The 24,088-nt window shown below is 38.9% G+C and overlaps 1 protein-coding gene across 1 annotated transcript in view; it reads left to right on the forward strand.

Moving 5' to 3' along the window:
- The window catches only part of LOC146482995 (serine/threonine-protein kinase 11-interacting protein-like), a 32,320-nt gene that overhangs the window by 487 nt on the left and 7,745 nt on the right, over positions 1–24,088 (forward strand). The window contains exons 2-26 of the mRNA XM_085106261.1: positions 592–681; positions 2,761–2,870; positions 4,554–4,628; positions 4,729–4,824; positions 5,455–5,565; positions 6,202–6,285; positions 6,448–6,586; positions 7,367–7,470; positions 8,693–8,782; positions 10,337–10,378; positions 11,029–11,196; positions 12,175–12,283; positions 12,815–12,889; positions 13,495–13,572; positions 14,120–14,221; positions 14,633–14,760; positions 15,975–16,124; positions 16,923–16,997; positions 17,625–17,980; positions 19,248–20,244; positions 20,436–20,533; positions 21,399–21,483; positions 22,692–22,785; positions 23,731–23,815; positions 23,993–24,035. Of these exons, the coding sequence (XP_084962387.1) occupies positions 592–681; positions 2,761–2,870; positions 4,554–4,628; positions 4,729–4,824; positions 5,455–5,565; positions 6,202–6,285; positions 6,448–6,586; positions 7,367–7,470; positions 8,693–8,782; positions 10,337–10,378; positions 11,029–11,196; positions 12,175–12,283; positions 12,815–12,889; positions 13,495–13,572; positions 14,120–14,221; positions 14,633–14,760; positions 15,975–16,124; positions 16,923–16,997; positions 17,625–17,980; positions 19,248–20,244; positions 20,436–20,533; positions 21,399–21,483; positions 22,692–22,785; positions 23,731–23,815; positions 23,993–24,035 (3,584 nt within the window). The remainder of the gene's footprint in view (positions 1–591; positions 682–2,760; positions 2,871–4,553; positions 4,629–4,728; positions 4,825–5,454; positions 5,566–6,201; positions 6,286–6,447; positions 6,587–7,366; positions 7,471–8,692; positions 8,783–10,336; positions 10,379–11,028; positions 11,197–12,174; positions 12,284–12,814; positions 12,890–13,494; positions 13,573–14,119; positions 14,222–14,632; positions 14,761–15,974; positions 16,125–16,922; positions 16,998–17,624; positions 17,981–19,247; positions 20,245–20,435; positions 20,534–21,398; positions 21,484–22,691; positions 22,786–23,730; positions 23,816–23,992; positions 24,036–24,088) is intronic.

The following is a 24,088-nucleotide window of genomic DNA, read 5'->3' on the forward strand; positions in this document are numbered from 1 at the left end:
AAAAGACATTTAGTTGCATAAAAATTGAAACACGTAACAAAACGGTTTTTATTAAATATTTTGAACATGTTTATAGCTAAATTGTGAAAGAAGGAAAGAATTCTACGAATACGTGTAACATGAATAAATATCAACTTGACAATACTTCCATTGATTAACAAGTGAATCAGGGGACTGTTATTGTCATAAAATGTAATTCAAATTAACCTCAGAATCTGAATATATTATCGAGCACAGAGATTACAATTTAAAAAGAAATTGTTGGCATGCCATGTAATTAAGATTCTCAAGGGAATTACATGGTATGCCAAAAGACAATATTTTAAAGTAAATTTTGAAGTAATTACAATAGTAATTATTGTTAACTAAATTTGTGTTTCATATGCCAAAGTTTTACGCCTCAATTGTAGCATGAAAATCGCTACACCAGTCTCAAGTTAACTCCTTTACAAGTCCATGCCAAAAAAATTGCAAAATCACCAAAAGTTGGCACAAATCAATTAGCCTCCCCCCCCCCCCCCATAAGATCTTTGACATAATGTACATGTTTTCCAAACCAAACTGTCTGTTTTTTGATTTTAATTTTTCCAGGTGATCCAATTTTAAGACAAGAGAGTCAACTTTGCTTGACAGCTACATCACTTGTTTTCCTAAACCACTGTTTTGAACTTATCAATTCAGGTAAAGTATAAACAATTTTATAATGAAGGGGTGCCTGGAAAAAAGCTCTTAATGGCTTCTGATAAATTGCTAGATTCTCCTTCAAAATTGCCCTGTATTTGCTTATGATGCAAAAGGAGAAGTTGACTGTACATCAGGAGTCACTTAGGGCCTTATTTCGCACACCCCTTCATTATTTAGGATATAAGATACTTCTTAGTATTTACATTTAAAGTGCTGTATTCTAAAGAGTAATTTGAAATATTTGTTGAAGGCCTGAGGGAGGTACGGGGTGGGATGCTGGTACAGTCAACTCTCTCATAGGGACCACTTCCCCTAAGCGACCTTTTCCCGTAAGCGACCACTTCATAAAAAAACGTTTTGTTTCTCAGTTAAATACTGTTTCAAGAGCTCTCTCATAAGCGACCACCACTCAAATTTCTTAAGGGACCGCGACCACGTTTTAGGCCAGAAATTACACATATTCTTTTGTTTTCTGTTTCCGGTAAGCGACCATCCAACATAATCACATATGATCGTTAGTAAATCATTACTCAGAAGTAACAAAAGTTCAATTTTTAATGACACTAACCCGGACTGCTGACAGATGTAGCGGTTTACAGACAGAGAAGATGGCTATAATTAGATCTGTAGGTAAATGGGAATTGTTACAGTGATCTGTTCCAAAATGTTATACAAAGTTTCATCAGAAGAATGAATAGATGTGAAAAAATCAAATAAATTTGTTTCTATTTGCCTTATTGTGGCTGCTAAGGTAATATTTTTATGTAAGTAATTAAACAATTCAGTATTAGGCTTATTTTGTTGATCTTTCCCGTAAGCGTCCACTTTCTCGTGCCCCAAGGGTGGTCGCTTATGAGAGAGTTGACTGTACTCTGAACTACAGTGTAGGGTATAAATGTTTGTTGTTTTTGTATCCATACTAAAACATCAGAGCCATTTTAAGGTGAAAGTACAGTGGCACATAATAATGCATTATGAACGAGCTATTAGCTTTTAGGTGTTATGTGTACAGCTATTTCAATTAACGTTGTCAGGTCAAAGCTTAAAGCTCCGGGCTTAAAGCTTAAAGTCCCGGGTTCAAGTCCCGCTTCAGCCACGCTTGTAAATAGCCAGCTGGTTTGCCTCCTTCCAGTTGGGATTTTTAACATGTTATGTTTGATTTGATTATTATTTGTTTCCCGTTATCTCTGAGGGGAATGCCTGTAAACTAGCTTTGGGTTGCTAAGTGCATTTCCACTATAAACAAAGCATTTTTTTTTAAACATCTTCAAAGAGGCTGCCACTTCATCCATTTGATATCCTAACATTTCTTCCATCCAAATGGCTTGCCATCATACATGTATATCTTCACTGGATGGATGAGGCATGGCTGATTTTGATGAACTTATACATAAAGAAAATCCACAGAATCTTGAGGTATTGCCTTATAGCTTCATCCTTTAATCTGACAACAGTAATTGAAATACTGTAGCTGTATACATAAATGATGATGATGAGTGGCAGATCTAGAGGAGGGGACCCTTCCCGTATTTTTTAGACCAAAAACAAGGCCCCTTAGGGCAGAGATGCCCAGATATTTTGTTTCACAAAGAGAAGTACTACGTTGAGCTTTTGAGAGTGGTCCCTGTACTTACCTGAAGGCCTGGATCCACTACAAAAGTTGGTATCCTTTTAATGATTAAAGCATCAAAATTAATATGTATAGTTGAGCTCAAGTTGACAAACACCCATTTAGATCCAAACTATCAAGGTGATGGATTCTGAGAGAACAAATAAAATTAATGCTGTCACAGTAAATTTAATTTGCAGAGTACTTAATTAAAATGTTCCCTTGTCATTTAACCCTTTGAGCCCTAACCTTGTAATATCAATGCTAATATCAGCCCCTGAGGTCATGAGAATTAAAGATATGATCACCTAAGGTGAATTTTCTTGCTATTTCAATAACGTCTCCTCAGTACTTTTATAAGTAAGGTATGGAGACAAGATAGGAGAATTTGTTCTATGATATAAGAGGTTAATGTTTTACGATATGTTGTATTCTTAGAAGATGTTTTGCTAACCTTACTTTTTCAGGGCAACAAGGATCAAGTGAAGGAGAAAATAAGCAGAGAGGAATTTCATACCGAGACAAAGAAGCTATAACCTTTCTTCTTGATTTTCTCAGACGATCACCTTCTTTGAGGGTAAATCTGAATTTTCTTCAATTATATCTGAATGTATTTACCAAATACATAATTATATGCACACTCATCTCTAACTATTCATATCTATAAAAAGGAGGTCACTTAAATTTTATTTAAACCTAGTAGATTTTTTGTCAGAAGTGAAAACTGGGTATTCTTGAAAGAGTTATGTCTTCAGTTACATTTTACAGTGCAACGAACTCAACCGGGGCCACCCAACATTGATCAGCCAATCACAGGTCACGTTTACAAGAAAGAAGTCTGGCTTTGGTAGTTTGTATTAAAACCAATCAAAAACGAGAACATTTCTTTAATTTCAAAGTGTCGGTTTTCAAAAAGTGGATTTCCATGCAATGATTGAACAACCGTCTGACTAAAACCTTTTTTGAACCTCCAGTTTATTATTGGTACACTTGTTTCAAAATCAACATTCATATAGTGAATAGCAAAATCTCTACTATACAGTCTAGTTATTCACCTCTGTAGAGCTTCATGTAAGGCCAGGCATTAACCCAATTATAGGGTTGGGGGAAAAAAGTTTTTGAGAATTCAAAACTTGTTTTTCCTCTGTTGCTTATTATTTTCTTTGACAAAAAAGGAGGAGGAGCAGGCCAGACCCTATCCTTAGATCTGTCAAGGGGGCTTGGTGGGGGGGGGGGGGATACTCTAAAAAATTTTGGGTGGGGGTGTGCCACTGGGAAGTCCTCTCAATCCCTTAATCTAAACCAGGCCAAGCTCAGCTACATTTTCCAACCCTGTAGTATATACTATCTAGACTAAAGACCAAGAATCCCTTCCAGTATCCCAGACTCACTATTTTCAAGAAACTCGGTCAGCATCTGTCAGTATTGTTGTTATCACAGTCCAGCGAAAAATGCAAAATCTTGCACTTGTACGACAACAGCTAAAAAACATGCTTTTTAAGCGTCAATTCCCAGGAAACCTGCATGTACAGTGTACATGTAGTCTAGTCTAAATTCTTTGTAGGCAAGCAGTATATTGGAGTAACCCCCCCCCCCCCCACACACACACACACACACACTCAGGGGTTTCATTAGAAGCCGGCAACCGGCAAATTCCGCCACCTACTTTCTATATCAGCGCCGTCTATCATTGCCATAATTTCTACCTCCCAATTCCTACCTGTATTTTCCTGAAATGGCAAGCAAAGTCAATTGCCAATAGTCAGTTTGTCTCATTTTTATCTATTGGAATATTGTACATAACACTCCAAGCATTTAAACAATGTTAAGAACAACGCGATCGACACTTGTCGTTATTTGCTGTCCGATACGTTAAATGGAGATCGTGGACAACACAAGTGATCTGTAAGAAATCTGTCTTATCTATTGTACTCAATTTGGTTCCCAGACTGGCAATAGCATTTCCCTACTTCCAGATCTCAAAATTTTCTGCACCCCACTAGAAGTAGAGCCCTAACGACCCCAATTGTCACAACCGGCTACTCTACATGTACAACAACCATCCGTCTACTTCAAATTTTATTGAAACCCCTGCCACTGCTTATAAATCTACCACAAGAGGTTTCAGGACTACTAAATGGAAACAGTTGATCAACACTTAAATTAACAGATCACAAACACTGTACCCTTACAAAATAATTACAGTAATGTTGTTTCATTAAAGATGTTTCTAACAAGTTAAAATGTTTTACACCATCAGCTAGTGCAAGGAACGTGCTCCCCTATCGATGGACTCATCAACATCTCTTGTTTTAGAGCTCTTCAAGTATTGGAGGTAAAATTCAACTTGTGATAATTCCTTGTTGCCCTTGTTTGCCAAGGGTCCCATTCCTGGAGGTTTGTTCTTTGATAACAGAGTTTGATTTTTTGAACAGATAAAGAAAGTCCCTGTTGGTTTAATCCAAGGCTTTCAAGGATTACGACCTCAGCTCAAGACGCTGATATGCCAAAGATCACTGATCTCTCTCAATGTAAGTACATTACCATAAAAAGGAAGTCAATGACAACTTCTTAGCATGGATTTGTGATAGCATATGATTAACATAACAGTTCAATGAAAGACATGACTACAACACTACTTAGTACACTGTATCCTTCAATCATTATGATGACTGGGATGGTGCATGTTCAAAGTCATAGTTTGGATTTTTAGAACTTTGATAACTCAAACCCTAAGTGTCACATCTGTTCCTCCAACAGTAATCTCACTTATTTTTGTTGCACTGTAAATCAAAGGTTTCTTTTGGTAGTTACTGTGATGCCACAGTTACTGTATTTATTATTTTTGTTTGTTCAAAACTGTATGCCTGGTTTAATGGTTAACTTAAATTTATATTTTATTTAACCTTATACTTCTTGTATCCCTTACACATGTACTCCCAGTTTCCACCCACCTTGTCCCCAAGATTTCTGGCCCCACCTTGTTACCCTCTAGCACTGCCCCCCTCTGTCCCCCTTTACTTTTCACTGATTGGTAAAGCTACTCAGTCAATCAGATTGCAAGTTCGACAATAGCCAGACAGTGGTTTTGATTAGACAAAAATGCAAATTTACTGTAACTTTTAATAAAAATAATATTATTTCATTATTTTAATTGGCAGGAGGTTTTTGTCCATTGTGGTGGAGATCGGCTGAATGCTCCATTTGCTTGGCCTCACTTGGAGAATGTTGATTTCAGTTATAATGGGATTGGGCAGCTGGATGATTCTGTGGTTTGTACATTTACTTGTCATCAATACTAAACTTAATTCTTAATCCAGTACTTTTTTTTCCTCAGTTTACTACCAGGCAGAATTCTGTAGCTCATGAAATCTGATTGGTTCCGGCCTGCAGGAGGTGAAATTCTTTTTATCTTGCCTGCGAACCTCAGCAGATTTGTTGCATGATGTTTTACAAGACCTGGGCTTGTTTTCTTGTGGAAAAAAATTAAATTGTTATTCACAGGCTTATTTTGGTCCATATTGGGAAAAACTTTGCCCTCTGTCCCATCTCTGGCCCTAAGCCCTTTCTCAAAACCTTGGGCACAGTTTTTTTCCGATATGGCCCTCCCAGCCAGTGAATAACATATTAAAATAACATAATTATGTATATTTTTCAAGAAACATAGGTTGGAATTCAATTAACTGTTTTAGTCTGAAATGTTCTATGCAAACCATACCTGTAGGTGACCTACAATATACATTCCTCTAACTTACACTGTGCATGTTGTTTTTTATTTTAAATTCTTAGATTTTAAATTTTAAGATTGTTAACTAAAGGTGACTTACAATTATTATTTTGTAATTATACATTACTCTAGACAACTTGCGTGTTGTTATATATGTTAAATTTATTTTTATTTTATTTAGAAACTTTTACCAAAACTTCGAGTGTTAAATTTGAGCCATAACAACATCCACCATAAGGAGGTTGATGATTCATATTCACTTCAGGTAAGCACTTAATATTAAGTTCACCAGTTCATCAATCATGGACAGTAAAGTTGTAAATATTCTGGACAAGGCACATCAACTTAATTCGCAGAATCGTCATATAATATGCTCCTCTTACCAAGAGCCCTTCAGCATTTTTTTTTTCATTGTGTTGTGTTGCAGTATTTGTGTGAAGTCCAACATCTCAACTTGGGTTTTAACCAGCTGGACTGTATCCCCGTGGTACCAGGACAAGTTGGGGCGTTAAAATTCCAGTTAACGACACTCATTCTAAAAAACAACAACCTTCACAATTTGACAGGTTTGTAACATTGGAGCAGTACATCACATGTATTATTACTTTTGTCTGACAGAATGTCAGTGATCAATCATTCAAGCCAATAAACTTTGTATAAAAATTTGTACATATAACTAGAGGTATGTCATTTTTGTTTTGAAGTAGAAGAAACACTATGTTTGCCTTCTTGAAAAACTGACTGATTTTTTTTTCATGTTATTTGTTTATTTTCAATCCAGAAGTTTTCGGTTATGTACATTTTAAACATGAATAATATTTTACTGTTACCCTTTCTACATTGTAGGTTCCCACAAAGCATCAATTTGGTGTAAAAAAAATATTCGGCGAAGGCTGTGGCTTATTTTCCAGTTTTCATGACAACCCACTTGCATTTTAATACACACGCCCTGTGATGCCCACCCCAATACATGTATCTACACAAACCTGGTTAAAGTGCAAAGATAATAAATTTGTTTGTTGTAGTGTAGACGTCATTTTTTAATCTCTAGCAAATTGTTATCAGTGCAAGTCACAACTTACTATCATTGCGTTCGAAGTTAGGACAAATATACATACTATTTGTGTCGCTTCTTTCTGGATGCTGTGCAATTTCAGGATTTGGGTGTCATCTTGGTCTGGCTGACCACCTTGATTTCATGCGAGAGCTTTGAATCCCGCTGGCTAAGTGAAGTCCTGCGGGTTGAATCGTTTTGGTCTGGATGCCATGAGATCAAACGCACTAATTGTTACTAGTTTCCTAGTAAATAAACCTGATCACTGCTGTTTTGTTGGTCAAATTTGTAGGTATCCAGGTTTTCAACAGGCTGCGCTTCCTTGATGTTTCCTTCAACTGTATAGCATCTTTAACAGAATTAACACCTCTGGCTCATTTACATGACCTCATATCAGTAAGTACCTTTCTCTTTAATCGTAAGGTAATTTTTAATAATAATGCCATGCATTGCAAATCTCTCTTGAGTGGATTTATGTGAATCTAAGTTCTGGTTATGACTATGACCAGTTTGCTGAAAGCATTAAATTTTGTCCATGCAGTGCTGTTTGTCAGGTTTCAGCAGGGCTCAGTTGAATGGATCAACTCAGGGTTTTGGTGATATAATTATTATTAACTAAAGTTGTGATTATCTTAGTACAGGTACACAGCATCTATTCCCTTGAGTAGGAGCGTACATGTAGGGTCTTGACAATCTGTGAGCCAGTGAGCCATGCGAGGCAGACATGCGAGGCACTCAGGCTAGCCTAAAAAACACTCCGGTTAGCCTAAAAAGCACTCAGATTAGCCTAAATAGCACTCAGGTTAGCTTAAATAGCTCCCCAGTTAGCTTAACGGTTAGCATTTATGTTGGGGGTTGTTGATGCTTTGCATGCCTCGCACTTTTTGTTCATGCCTTGCAGGTGAAAACTCGCATGCCTTGCATGTTTTGTTCATGCCTCGCATGTCTGCCTCGCATGCCTCGCTGGCTTGCATATTGTCCACACTCGTACATGTACTGTATGTCCTTAAGATGCCTATGAAGTTATGATCAAGCCAAAAGTTTGGGTACCCTTTCTCAGACCAGAATACATTTATAATTAAGTAATAATAATTTATCTTACTCCATCTGAGACACAAAAAAAGTAAAGTTTTATAGTCCATTTCAGATGGGAAATAAAGGAGATAATTATTTTGATTCATTTTTGTTAACAAGTTTTTCTAGATGTTACTTCATGTGTACTGTATGTACACAATCTTTCTTATGTTCACTTGTTTCAAAATTTTCAGTTAGGTTAAGGTAAGACTTTTTTTAAGAGGGTAACATGTAACAAAGAATTGAAAAATTGTCAAATACTTGTGAAATGTTCTTTGCCAGTCTGACATGGCGTTTGGTCTTGGCCAAGAGACTCTTCATTTAACAGTACTTAGCTAAAAATTACTGACGAACTTGTGGCCCTCTGAAAAGAAAAAAAGGATTACTAATTAAATCAAATCAAATCAAATAAAAAACCTACTCTTGTAAAACTTCATACATGTACTGTAGCTATTTACACTTAATCATTTCTTGCAATCAAGAGCTGATATACAGCATTTTTACTGATTACATGTAAGGGATAACATTTCCGTTTTCCTCACAGTTAAACCTTCAAGGGAATCCTGTTGTGTTTTGTCCATACTACCGCCGAGCTACAATTGCTTGTCTGTATCCTGTACCACGAGTGGAACCTGTGAGTTTTAACACCTGTAATAAAGTTTATCATGAATTTTCTAAACTGGATGGTAAAACATTGTGTGCTATGTATCATCATCATCATCAAGTTGGTCTAAATCAATTCTCAATTCTCTCAGCATCTTCCACTCTGTCCAGCATTGTGATGCTTCAGTTCTACCACACTGCAACCCGCGTTCTTCATTCGTAAGATAATCCTCGTAGGTTTTGACAGCTTAATTTGCCCCTGCTCTTTATCATGTGGCAATTCCCAACAAACTTCTGACACTACTAGAAACATCCACATCAAATTATCATCTTATGTCTTAATACATTTCACTAAGTACTGTGTCATTTTGCTGTGCATGTATAAGGATTGCCCAACTTTCCTGCTGTCAATTTTCTCCCATTATGCTGTACATGTTTGATCTTCATCACAATCTCAAATTTTGATTCTACAGCGTACAAAGAGTCATGTACACCTGTACTTCTTATCTATGATAAAGACCATTTCTGCATTGCACTCTTAAAATTCATAGTATCACACATCCACTTCTGAAGTTTGAGCTCTATGTCTGTTTTCTACCATTTGACTTGGGGGGGGGGGGGTAGTTGTAATTTTTGGTTTTTCGGTTTTGGCCATCTTTTAGGTCATTTCTCCAGTTTTTGGACCTGTTTTTTGGTTTTCATGTCTGTTGCTGTTTGCAGTTTTGTTTTTTTTTAGCAGTGGGTTTTCGGTTTTCGGCCAAAATACAAGCAGGTTTTCAGATTTGGTTAGTTTCCTCAAAAATGATACAATTGCATGTTAGACCATTTTTCAGTCAATACAGGTCACACGTGACTGATTGCTGATTTTCAGTGGAGGTTTTCAGAGCTATCAGATAGCTTTTTGCCACTGCAAAATTCCCCCAAAGTCCTCTATTGTGATTCAATGAAGGATTTTTGTCAATTTTCCTTGTCAAAACTGAGACGAGAAGATTTGCCAGATTCACGACCATAGCATCCACAAATACTGTGATGAAATTGATATAGATTAGTCCGTATGCTCCACGTGTCAGCAATGTATCAGATCGATAAGGGTTTTGGAAATTGGGGTGTGTAAATTTTCAGTTTTGATCGTTTTCTATTCGGTTTTCGGTTTTTCATCGAAATTTATTTTGGTTTTGGGTGATTTTTTGGGTGATTTTTCGGTTTCTAATCGACCCCAATGCCCCCCTCTTTGACCCATGTGTAGACCCTCTGTAAAGGCAAAAGAACTCAAAAGTATGCATGCAGTGTACAGTTGAACCTCCGCTTATGGACATCTCCCACAGGCAGACATGTCTCGTAAGCAGATCCTCGGTCATGTTCTCAGCTACAGGTACATACAATGTACAAACACACTCTTAATTTTTCTGGTCGCAAGGGTGTCTTCTTACAGGAGGTTCGACTGTATCACAGGGCAGTACATGCTGCTTTGACCAGCTTAGAAGCTACATAAATTTTGACTTCTGTGAGACCTGTATGGTGATTAGAACTTATGCCGTTAATTTTTTTTTCCAATTTCCTACATGTACATGTATTTTTTTGACAGATACAAATTGATGGGAAACCACTGGACTCAGAAGAACAAATTGTAAGTCACACTTACAATATTTATTATAAGTGAATGTCTGCAACTTTTCAACCACCTTAATGTCAAACAAACCAGTGTTTTAACTAAGCTGAAAAAAAGAGGTTGTAAGACATATAGTAAAACATTACATGTGTGATGAATAATAATATTGTAATTACTTTGTAAAAGCAACATAAATGTAGACAAATTTGCATCAATTTCCATAATTACTTTTATTAATAGTTAAGACGTCTTAACTTTTATTTTTGTCCAGACCTTACAGTGGGAAAATTGTTATTTTGGTGAAGGGGGTTATTTTATAAAGAAATCACGTTGCTGTGTCAGTGGGGAGTAGAAACAAAATTAATGTTTGGTTTATCAACAGAGTTGATAAGGTAATTTGGCATAAAGAGATTTGAGTGCTGACGTTTTAAGTGTTAGCCCTTCGTCAGAGCAAATCCAAAGGCAAATTCAGAGGAAATCATTTACTCTGATAAAGGACTAATAGTAAATACTCAAAACTTCAGCATTCAAATCTCCTGTAGTTATCAACTCTATTGATAAACCAAACATTCATTTTTTTGGTCAGTTGGCTTCTTAAGAGAAATAATGACACCTTTGAAAGGGTGACAGCTTGTATGTTCATGATGTTGCTTTGTTGTTTCTTGCAGCTTCTTGGGAGAAACGTTCATCCAGTATCCATGTTGTCATATATTCCTGAAACATCAGTGCCTCACCCCCGCGTCAGGGCGGTCAGGAAAGTTGCAGAAGATTTAATGGAGTCATCTGAGTCACAAGAAGAATCTGATTCAGCACCAAGACAAAGGAAAAAACCAAAGGTACTATGTACAAAAAATCAAGCTTAAGGACGGTGCCTACTTTTGTTACTGCGCATACGTTCTGCGCATCTTGAGATACTCGGGTTTCCTATGGGTGGTGCCTACCAATACAGGGATATTTTTGTGCGGTTTAAAACTACTGTATGCGGAGAAAGCAGAACTTAGCTAGTGCTCTTGGTATTTCAAAAAGAAAAGTGGGGGTGACCTTGCATTTTTCATAGATAATAAAGTTTCAATTTGGAAAAAAAACACCTTACATTGCTTTGTATTTAACTGCTTTTTAGAACAATATTTGCTTAATTATCTCTAAAAACATGCATAAGTTACCCCCAATTTTCTTTTTGAATTTCAATAGCCCTTGGTAAGATCTGCTTTTTTCACATAGCCATAAACCGCGCAAAAATACTTCAGTATTAGTAGGCACTGTCCTTAAAGGGGCAATGTCGCCTATATTTAGTGTCAGTTTGAATAGCAAGAAAATATATTTTTATAGGAAATGTTAAAATAATGGTTCAGTTTTGTTAACAACAACCCTACCAGTGCACAGAAACTAGCATTAATTATCTTTGGCTGCGGATGGATAGGATGGATATGGATTGCAACTTGAAGAAATTGGCCAATTTTTCCAAGTTCTTCCTCTGTATTGGAGAAATCACTAAAAAGTTATTGTTAGTTTATTCTTTCTTAACGAAATCGCTTAATATTTGTCACAGTGGTGTAAGAGCAATATTGTTTTGGAGAAAATTTTCTTTGTCAAATGTTTGTGCAGTTTTGGCCAAAATACAGCAAAATCTCTGTGATAGAGCTCCTTTAATTTTGTGTGTTTCGTCAGCGTATGAAGTTCGCTTTGCTATCACAAATAAAAATTATTATTGTGGACTACATTCTTACAACATGAGCAAGTACATCACTGCTGGTAAAATACATGTACAAGTGATGTTCATTATTAATAATGTAAAACTGTTTTCTTAATTATAGGGGAAAGGTAAGAGGGGCAAGAGGCTGGTGGCAAGAGAGATTGACTTTGAAGAAGACAGTGAAGTGATATCACATTCAGAAGACCAGACAACAGCTACATCATGTGCAAGTATGAATGGAGTGGTTTTTTCGTGATCAATTTTCAGTATAATTTGAACAAAATTGTAACAAGTTCCTCTCTGAACCAAAGTCACAGAAACATGCAGGCAGGAAGAAAGAAAAACGTGTTGAAGCCAAATAGACTGATGGATAATAACTACAGGAATTATTAAAAACTGGATCATTGTATAATGCAATTCCAGGGATTTGACGGGCTTAGTGACCATGGTATATAAGCCGTTATACCATGCCTGAGAAATTGTAACCATTGGATTGTCTTCTTGTCCTCCTTGCCAAATGAAATTAGCAAGATCTAGCAATGTTTGTCTGTTGTTTTTAAGGAAACAATTATTCCACTCGCGCTTGTTGGATATGAGATGATTACAGCCAACTCATCGCTTCGTGTCTAGTTGGCTATCTATCATCTCATATCCAACGCACGCTCGTAAAATAAAATTTTATTAAATGTAACATTGATTCTCATTTTGGCATGGCTTGCATGTTAATGTAAGTATGTTATTTGCATATATTTTTTTCCCAGCACCTACAGAGCAGTTACCAGAACATGCTGATGATGTGGAAAAGCTTAAGAAATTGAGACAATTAGGAGGAGAAGGTAATATTGCATGCAATACCTTTCCTCTGCATTGGCCTTGGTAACTAATTTTAGAGAAAACAAACTCATAAGCTGATGTGCTCAGGGCCAGGTAAGAGTGAGGAGAATATACAATGAACATTTTAATATTGGTTCTCTAAGGTTAATACAGGGCGTCTTTTTGGCACCTGGGCCAAGCTGTTCAAAGCTCGATTAATGTGAACTTTGATTCAAGTTTACTTACTTATCGATAAAGATTCTTCCAAAAGATTTTTGGCCCTCAGTTTTGACTTAAGACATTCCTTTACCTTTAGCTTGAAAATTAGGCTTTCAAACCACTTTCTGGAGAGCGAGTTGAGAACCTCGATTAACTTATAATCGTAGGTTAGCGTTAATCGGCTTTTGAACAACCTGGCCCTGTACACTGGCTTTTCATGCACTAGTCAACGTCCTAGTTGAACACCAGTTTGCAAGTCAGGAGTACACGTACTCTGGAAGGAAAATGTCACCTTGTATTAATTGGGTGTACCTAGGCAAATTGGTTGAGGTAATTTTTAAACTGTTCATTAAGATCTCAACCATAAAGTTGATCACAATTTCCTGTGTTGATTTAATTCTTCTTTCAGGCTGGTTACCATCCATTTCTCAAGTTGTCCCAGACAAGGTTGTATCTAATCCAGCTGTTGAATCGCAGCAGGATCAAGGTTTGTGGAGTGAAAAGTGAATAAGCATCTTAGAAAAATTAGTAAACGATTATATTGTGCCCTCCAAGTTGAATAACCAGTAATAAAACTTTCGAGGTTTGAAGCTCTCATTAAGTAGTAGGGGTGACTCTTAAGGTAATTTTGACTATTGTGGTATGGAATCCGGTTGTTTCGCCCGAAAGTCGACTCGCCCGTTAAAATACCATTTGCGATACTAGTGCGATATAAGTGATACCTTTGCGATACTATTGCGATATAAGGGATACCTTTGCGATACTATTGCGATATAAGTGATACCTTTGCGATACTATTGCGATGTAAGTGATACCTTTGCGATACTGCCGCAATAGAGAGATTTAGACTGAAATAGTTTACGGCAAACAGCGAATCTCACGGTTGCCGTTTGCCGTAAACGCGATTCTAAATCTCAAATGTGAGATCTTGCACTTTTATACAGAGTGAATCGGTAGTTGCTTGGTTATACTGCATTTGTGTTTTGGAAAATGGTATTTGGCAAGGATGAACTAACACACAGGTTACTTTCCAGCATCAAGTGCTGTCCATGCTGGATCTGTGTCAAGTTTCTCAGAAGACAAAACATTGGAAATCAACAGTCCAACAAGTAGTATCAGTGTTGTTTCTGATGAGGGTAGGAACTTTAGCATTATTAACACCTGTTCAGTGTCGTAAGCCATGACTTATCTTGCTGTCAGTGCAAAGTAAAATGATACTAGTAAGATACTAGTAAGTGTTATTGAAACCCAGATAGGAAATTGGGGGTAACCACGCATTTTTCAGAGATAATGAACTAATTTTAAAAAGCGTTAAAGTTCCAAACGATGTATGGAGTTTTTTTTCCCAAATTGAAGCTTAATTATCTCTGAAAAATGCCTGGTTTTCCCCAATTTTCTTTCTGGATTTCAATAACACTTGCTAGTATCTTCGTTTCCTGTGATATACCAGTGTTCCTCGGACCATCTTGAGGTGCGCAGAAAGTACGCGCAGAAGCAACACCACACTTCCATTTTGACTGTCTTTTCCATGTTCCTGTTTTGAACAGATTTTTCCGAGTCTCACCATTTCCTGGTAACACTCAAGTCCACCCCAGAAGACGATGATGGCGCATCTGTGCCTTTGTTTTTGATAGTCAAAGATGACTTTGTTGTGGAGAAGAACTTTACTGGAAAGGTGCGCAAACTAGTTTGTCGAGCTGTCACTATCTCTTGCTTCTGAAGCACATAGCGACTAGAAGAGTCTACTAGAGTGATTTTACTTGACCCGTGAAACAGAGAATAACAACTTATACCAAATACTTTTATAGCTACAAGTAAACAAACAAAGACAATGGAATCAGTGCGTTAGAGCGCGTAGTATCCCAATAACTATTTCACGGGTTTAGTAAAATCACTCTAAAACAATCCAGCAATGCGACTTTCACTCCTGGTTGCTGTTAAGTATATAATATAAGTCCGAAAGTAAATTGAATGGATTTGTGCAAAAGATGAGTATGTGGCTTTTTTGCCTTAAAATCGAAATTACTCCAAGAATGCTAAAAAAACAAGAAATAGCCTATTACTTTTCTATAAAACGTAAGCGACCTACGCTAGGGATGTATCAATGCTCGAGTGATGCCTTTTGTATGCAAGACTGAACCAAGTCAAGCGAAGCATTGGTAACTAGTTGTGAACAAAAGAAATCAGTCAAGCGTGTCTAGTAAGTGGATTTTAGCTCAAAAGGTGGACATGGCTTAAAGGGACTATGTCACCCCAGGCGCATGCGCACTTTGATGAAAAGCACTTTGAAATCGTTGGCCCAATGTTTTTCAAATACCGTCGGGGAGTTCAGGGCCTGGTTGATCGAAAGCCGATTAACGCTATTCCCTTATTAAAAGTTAACCGAGGTTTTCATTTCGCTCGTTAAAAAAGTCTTAGATAGCAAATTTCAAGCTTAGGGTAAAGAAAAGGCCAAGTCAAAACTGAAGGAAAACATCTTTTCGAAAAATCTTTATTGGTTAGTAATTAAACTCGAGTCAAAGTTCAGGTTAATTCAGGATTAGCTTAATTGGGCTGTGGACAACTGGGCCCATCTGTTTGAATCGCGTCCATCCTCGGAAAGTTAGCTGAATTTTTTTATTTACAAACGTTCTTTAGTAATTACAGAAGCTGTTTGCTGCGATATGTTTGAAAGCTTTTGCAATGGCGGAAAAGCAAAAATCCCGCGACGAGTTGTTTGCAAATTAGTCTCAACTGGACTCTACTGCGCATGTGCTCCAGCTGACATAGTCCCTTCATGAAGAGCCTGCAGTTCGGTGACGCTATCTAGTGCAGTGATGATGCAGAGACATTTTACCAGTGGACGTACAAAACGTTTGCTGCTAATTTTCCATTGCCATGCATTTTCAGGTCATTTCCAAGTTGGAAACAAGTTGTTTACAAGGTGTGCGTGTGGACAGAATGGAAGATGAACACACTGTTATACATCTGGAATTTAGTTACATCAATCCAGATCGACGAGCCCGTGATTATGTTATGGAAAGCCACAAGGATGCGCTGGTGAGTATGAAATCAGAGAACCTTCCTTATTTTCGGCGTCAGTAATGGTGCGCTTGGTCGTTGTTGTAAATAAACCAAACTGATTGCAGTGCTGACACTACGGCAAAGGGCCACAGTTATTTATTTGAAACTCTTTGTAACTCTGGCTCTGAAGAAGACTAGTTGTACTAGTTGAAATATTGGCCCAAATAAACAAGCCCTTTGCCGTAGTGTCAGCCCTGCAACCAGTTTCGTTTATTTACACGTAAAGTGACGTCTGGCACGTGCATTTCTACTACAAGAGATCCGGCAACGGAACGTATTCAGAACAGTTTATTTTGCGTCGTGTGGTCCCCTGCATCCAAAAGTTTCATTCTTGTACCTGGGCATAAGTGGCAAAGGACCGCGAACAAAACTGCTGCTGCTATACACAGGATCTGTGAAAGATTCAACTAGCGAGAAATAAACATACAAGTATCTGAAGTGAGCAAGGCTGATACTGCGTAGAAAACTAAACACGACAGCGACATGATAGGCGGGGCTCGCCTTTTTGTCGGCGTGAGGTTGCCTAGTTCCTTGGCCTCTCTCTGCCTCAGTTCAACTCGGTCAATCCGTTTCGGATCACGTGCGCTTTGGTTACGTCACCGAAATGAATTGACTGTGAGGGCCTGGGAGAAAACCGTACAGGAACTAGACAAGAACGTGAGGGTTCTTAAGCTCATTCTAGCTTGGCCAACCCCATCTTTTTGAGACCTGTGTTTTTAACCTTTGTTTTCTTTCTGTTTACATTTTTTTCTGTTTTTTGTTTTGCTACGTTAGCGATTTGCGGAAATCTTGAAGCCATTTGTAACTGCGAACAAACAAATCAAAGAATCTTCTGCTGACCGTTATCAGGTGAGGCACTACGTTTGTCGAGCAAACTTCCGTTAACTCGTCGCCCTCAGGAGAGCCAGACACCACAGAAACCACACCACACCACACCGCAGAAAACTACAACTAGATAGCTATTATTTTGAATGTCCACACTTTCGTCCACACTCTCAAAAGTTAGAGCTACATTATACAGTGTAAGAAACAGCACCACAGGAAAGCACTGCTCAGTAGCTTTCATTTGAATGGTCACACTTTAGGATTTCACCCACAGACTCAAAAGGTGGAACCATCTTGAACAGCGTAATAAATGCTCAGTAGCTTTCGTTTGAACGGTCACACTTAAGGATTGCATTCACACACTCAAAATGTTGAACCACCCTTTACAACACGATAAACAGCACTACGGGAAAATACTGCTCAGTAGCTTTCATTTGAACAGTTAAGGATAACATTCACAGACTCAAAAATATAGAACCACCTTGTACAGCGTAATAAACAGCAGCACAGGAAAGTACTGCTCAGAAGCTTTCGTTTGAATAGTAATCCGTAAAGATTCATTCAAATAATAGTTGTAATGTTAGAACCGCCTTAATTACTTATTAAAGAAATTCAAAGACACAATAATCCTTTCTGACCTTACATTGCCAGTGCTTGAAGTGCTCTGCAGAGTATACAAGGCCAGAAAACTCGGATGATCTTGTCTGTCCTGATTGTGGTAGCTCCATGACTGTGATAGTGTCATCACCAGGACAGAATAAACCAGTCGTTCCTCTTTGGAGCATTGAAGATTATGTAAGAGAGCATGCCGGAGCTCCTACGCTGAATACAAGCTCTATTAAGTCACTGAACGGTGATCTGCCTGTCACGGCTCTTGTTCATATCTCGTCATCTTCATCCTCTTCATCATACCAGGAGACCGTTGAGCAGCTTACAACACAAGAACCAGTACTGACAGAGAGTGCAGATCATCCTAAAAGCAACGGTTTTGTAACACTGGACAAAGAGTATGTTTTTGTGTGTTTTAATTGGTGGGAGAGGGTTTTTGGGAGAGGGGTTAGGTTCGATTGCCACCCGCTGTTCGGGAAGTGAGCCCGCGCTCACCCCTTCTTCCTTTCTCGGGGAGGAAAACCGGGCCCGAGGGAGCGGTGGAAATGGATCCTAGGGGAGGGGTGGTATGAATCTTTTCGGTCGACTAACTTCTTATCCAAATGGGAGAGGGATAATATTCCTTTCACTGGAATGTCTTACGGAACAGATGCAAGAAATATTGTGTAACTAACCGTTTTTTAAGGCCAGTTTACACTAGCAACTTTTGTGCAATTTTTGTCGCGCTGGAGTTGCAGTTTTAAATCCCGTGCGAAAACTAGTGGCGATTTCAGCAAGATTTATTGCCGCAATAACACAGGGGTTTCGAGCATGTCTCAAACTTGATGCAAATTTGTAGTGATATCGCACTGAAATCGCAGTTGGTTTTGACGTGCAATTTGAAGTCGCAACCTTGCACAAGAAATATTACAGTAAAGTGTGGCAAAAGTTGTATCAAAAGTCATATGCATAAACGGGCCTTTAGTTGTGTGACTGCATTTGGTTTGTACTTGTTTTAGTGAAATCCCACAATCCAACCATTTGTCCATATAAATGACGGAAAAGAGAATTAACTTTGTAGTTTGTGTTAAAGTGTTAAAGTGAACCTATGAATTTCCCACTGAGCGTTAGCCCTAGCAAGAAAATGGGCGATCGACGAGGCAACAAAAAAATATCCGACCTCGGAGGGAATCGAGCCCACGACCGTTGTTCTATCGACTGAGCAGGCGGGAGCAAGTCGTGGGCGATTATGGTGGTGATTGTGCCAATGTGAATGTGAAGGGGACAAATAGGCCATTTCCGAGTTGTCGTAAACCTCATTATGAAAGCGAGGCTAAGTGCAAAGTTTTTATTATGAAAATTAGTTTTCATTCATATGCAAACAAAACTAATTTTCATAAGAAAAGCTTTGCACTTAGCCTCGCTTTCATAATGAGGTTTACGGCAACTCGGAAATGGCCTATTAATGTTGTGCCGCTAACACTAAGGACATAAATGATAGATCAGAGAATTAACATTGCAGTGTATGTTAAAGTGCTAAAGTGAACGCATGAATTTCCCACTGAACATTAGCACTAAATGAGAGTTCACAAGAGGCGAAGAAAAAAATCTCCCACCTCGGCGGGAATCATATAGAGTACACTCTATTCGTTTTGTACTGACATTCAGTTCATTTACATTCTGTAGGCAAGAGGGAAATTTTGCTGTGACAGAAGAAAGCCCTGATGTTATTCCCAAAGCAAAAAAGTCATTGGACCAACCATCTGATGTCCCAGACTTGTGTTCAAACGCGTCAGACAGTGTTCCTGTTGAAAATGGCCAGGGAACATTCCAAAAGACTAAAAACGTTCAGAAGAAATTCTTAATCAAGAACTCTGGCAATTTTAAAGTAGCCGGCAACAAGGAAAAGTATACTTTAACAAAAAAGACTATCAGTGCAACTAAAGTGAGGACAAGCGCCTTGAGCCATTCCCTGAAGGAATCAAAATATTACGAATCTCCACAAACTACGGCGTATGGTTCAACAGGCATGTCTTCGACTAGAAGCAAATCTTTTGAGGATGTGATTGATGGATTGCCATCAACTCAGCCTGACAGGAAATTGTGTGACTATGACAGGGAGCAGCGTGACACTGTCCCAAAGTTGCGTGATGCTGACCGGAAATTGCGTCACACTCGCCAGAAGTTGCATGATCATAACGGGACAGCAGAACAATTGAGTCAGTCTCTACCAGATTACGGAAACACATTATCTAAAACTTCTTCGCAGGGGACGCCGGCAAGAAAACGTTCTGAACAGAGCTATTTTTCAGCGCAAAGAAAAATAAGTCACAATGCAAGTTCTAACTGTAGCACACCTAAAACCACCGATAGTGCTTTGCAGCCACCAGTGCCAACCAGTTTGTCCAGATCTCCGACACCCAAAATGATTTTCAACAACCTGATTAACAGGTTAGGTGGCCGACTATACGGGAACAGCCCAAGCGCTAGTTCAGAGGACTCGCGAAGCTCTTCCAACTCAAGCTCGAGGGCATCAACTCCAACTTCGATGGAGCAAAATGTGGCTTTAAGCTTTCGCTTATCACCGGACGAGTTTCAAAGCTGCGATCACAAGCTCAAGCTGTTTTTCGAGGTGTCATTGTTTCGGTGGGGTAGTCATGAAGAGTTCAGATGCCTACTGAAGGTAAGACTCTTAGTTTTTTATAGTAAATGGTTTGAACTCAGGATTTCATGTACTTTGAGACTATGGTTCTCTTAGCAGCAGAGTCCCAAATGGTTTGGTCTGGTGTTCTTAACATATCACACACTGCAGTTCAATGAGTACTGCCTACTGTAGCTGTTTTAACTCTTTTTCTGTATTTTCTCCTTTACAAGGCCCCAGTAATTATTTATGGTAGCACAGAGGAAACTCCTTCCCTCATGATCGTATCCAATGTGATGTTCTATCTCTGCAGATTTTCCCTCAGAGGAAGGTACAGTAACATAATAAAATAGCCGATTTAATGACCTAATTTATTTTGGCCTTTCAGTCGCATCGTGTACCAAATTCAAGCCGCAGAAAAACTGGTGACATGTGGTCTGACCAATCACAGCAGACGTGAACAGCGTAATGAACCAATCAGAACTCGAAGCAAATACATGTCACTGGCGTAAAGCGAGGGGAAAAGCGTGCGAGCAAGTCACGATTGATTTGGGTTTTGTCGTCACTGGTTGAAAAAGTGGCGCGAGTTTTGCCAACTAATCACAGAGAGGACTAAATCAAAAGCAATGGAAACGCGAATTATTGTCGACATTCAATTGAAGACCGCCCTAACAATAACTTAAATACTCCATCACATTTATTCCATTACGCATATGCCGCACATGACACTCCAATCCTAGCAATATGCAGGATGTTTGTCCCATGAACTTAGTCTAATGGCCTTAACTCCAACGAGTCTCCTGTAGCTCAGTGGGAGAGCATTCGAACTAGTAATCGGAAGGTCTTAGGTTCGACTCCTGATAGGAGCACTCGGATTTCTTTTTCCGAGGTGAGAAGCTTAGAAGTGGAACGGCGTGCAGATTCGATTTCTATTTTCTAACCTGAATTATACTCACAGAAGTTTCTTAATTTGAACAGCTCATACTTAAAGTGGCCTCACTTTAAACTTGAATTTTAAACTCCTTCAGCAATTTCATCTATCATTGGAGCAATGATGGAATGTTCAATGTGTCAAAATATTTATTTCACGCCAACAATTTACGGATAAAATCTTTGAACCGCTTTAATTTCTCAATTTAATTCGTTAAACTGGTGCCAATTTCTGTTTGTTTGTTTGTTTGTTTGTTTGTTTTTAGTGGTACTCCTGACGATTGCCTCACTCCACTGCGGTCTCATCCGTTACATGATTTACTGTTTATTGACGCAGGTCTTGGCGGACAGGTGAGTCGTCACTTTACCCTGTTAACATTGTAAAATTGACATTAGAAAGATTCGGAATCGCATTTACGGCAAACGTGAGTTTCGCGTTTATGTTTTCTTGAAAAAATTAGTACACAGAGGAGATTAGTGCAGAATAATTCTGACCTTTGATGCTAATGCCAAACTACTCAATTTTTCTGAGAAACTGAAAATAGCAAGTGGTAAATATAGGGTAATAAACATGGTCACGTGGCCATTTCTGCCGTTTGTCGTAAGCTTATTTCCTAATCTCTCTATTAGCCGAGTTTTTTGGGAGCGAATACTTGGGGCTTAGAGCAAGTGGGTCGACCTGTACCATTTGTGACGTCTTACATGGTTGGTCTAGAGGAAAAAAACGAACAACAGAACAATGTTGCTCGCAGCCGTAAAATACAGTGTAGCTGCGTGTTATCAGGGTCAAGTGAAATAGAGCTTTTGAAGTGTGCAGGTCTACTGGAACAAGTAGCAGGTTTTTCTTGTTAAGCCAATGGTTTTGGATTGAGTATCGCGACGCGTGGCTTTTGCTTCAATTCTGATTGTTTCATTGTGTTGCGTTAATAGAGTGGTTTTCAAATGAGCGTCGAAAAACCAAAACCAAAGTAATTGCGTTTTACTCTGGCCATTCACCACAGACGCAGACAGGGCAATGAACCAATCAGAACTGGAAGCAAATACATGTAACGGACACCAAGCGCGGAAAAATGCGTACGAGCAAGCCACGATTGGTTTTCTTTTTGTTTCTTATTGGTTGAGAAGGTGGCGCGAATTTTGCTAACCAATCACAGATCATCTCAAAGCAAACGTGCATTACAACAGAAAACCACTCTATCACAGCGGTGACTTGCTTGGCCGCCTTTTCCCGCGCTTGACATTTTCTTATATTTGCTTCAGTTCTTATCGTTGTATTGTATTATTTGCGTTTGTTTTAATTACGCAAGGTTATTACTTTGTTTTAGGTTTTAATGTAACACCCTTACAACGTCTAAAGACAGTAGAAATGTTACTTCTTTTAAATAAGGTGTAACTTGCCCGCTAGGTTTTACGTATTTCATTTAAAATGAAACCAGATTTCTCTTTTTCAAGGACAAGTATCCGGGATTTGAAATGTCCTAAGGTGAAATACACAGTGACAAGTTTTTGAATATTACACTTATTAATAGTCTTATTATTATTATTTTTCTTTCGCGTAGAGTTTTCGTGTTGAATTCTCAATTCCTGGAGGATGTTATGAATTTCTAGTCCGTGAGAAAGACCGGTGTGAAGAATTCCTCAAAGTGTTTACTGGTAAATACTGTTGTGTTTCTTCCTTACCTTCCTTTTCCTACCCTTTATTTTACTTTTCTATACTTTCCACTTGAGTGAAAAAAGACAATCACAAGTACCGGATACAGGTTTCCCGCGCTTGGCACAAGTTATTTTTGTTCCCGCTCAGACTAGCTACATGTTTTCCCGCGCCTTGCACCGGTTGCCTGTTTTTCCCGCGCTTGGTTACTGATTGCATGTCTTCCCGCGTCTTGCACCGGTTGCCTGTTTTTCCCGCACTTGGTTACTGGTTGCATGTTTTCCCGCGTCTTGCACCGGTTGCATGTTTTTCCCGCGCTTGGTACTGGCTGCATGTTTTCCCGCGCCTTGCACCGTTTGCCTGTTTTTCCCGCGCTTGGTACTGGCTGCATGTTTTCCTGCGCCTTGCACCGGTTGCCTGTTTTTCCCGCGCTTGGTACTGGCTGCATGTTTTCCCGCGCCTTGCACCGGTTACCTGTTTTCCCCGCGCTTGGTACTGGTTGCATGTTTTCCCGCGCCTTGCACCGGTTACCTGTTTTTCCCGTGCTTGGTACTGGCTGCATGTTTTCCCGCGCCTTGCACCGGTTACCTGTTTTTCCCGCGCTTGGTACTGGCTGCATGTTTTCCCGCGCCTTGCACCGGTTACCTGTTTTCCCCGCGCTTGGTACCGGTTGCTGTTTTCCGCGCATGGCACCGGTTACCTGTTTTCCCCGCGCTTGGTACTGGTTGCATGTTTTCCGCGTCTTGCACAGGTTGCCTGCCTTTCCCACGCTTAGCATAGGTTCGCGTTCTCCTGTACTTTGTTACCTCTGATAAGATCATTTCGGGTTTTTTCCACGTGCGCTACGATTGACCAAATGTATTTACATTGTTTTTCGTTTTAAAGGAGTCGAAAAAAAATGCCGTTGTTGTTGTTGTTGTTAATTCAGTGCTATTTCTTTTATGCAGACACTGTACAACAAACGAAGATTAAAGCCGGTAGCAAACCTGTTGTGGTTAATCCACCTCATCCACAAACGTTGGAGCACATCAGGCAAGTTACCGAGACGTGATGGATTCACGTTTTTAGACTTCATTCCGCAGTTACTAAAATTTGTGTTCGTAACTGATACGTGTTTCTTGTTTGTGTGGTTTTCACTTTGTTTTATTCGTTATGTAGTGCACGGGAATTATCTGAATCAAACTTGACACAGAGCTTTATTTCTTCTAGGTCTCAAGTGTTTGGAAATCAAATTGAAGACCCATTCTCAATGGTGAGTGACAATATTTTATTTATAATTCTCATGATGATAAGTCCTTCTGGTGT

The sequence above is a fragment of the Pavona decussata genome, unplaced genomic scaffold (genome assembly GCF_977016875.1).
Source record: "Pavona decussata unplaced genomic scaffold, jaPavDecu1.1 SCAFFOLD_40, whole genome shotgun sequence".
Classification (NCBI taxonomy): Eukaryota; Metazoa; Cnidaria; class Anthozoa; order Scleractinia; family Agariciidae; genus Pavona; species Pavona decussata.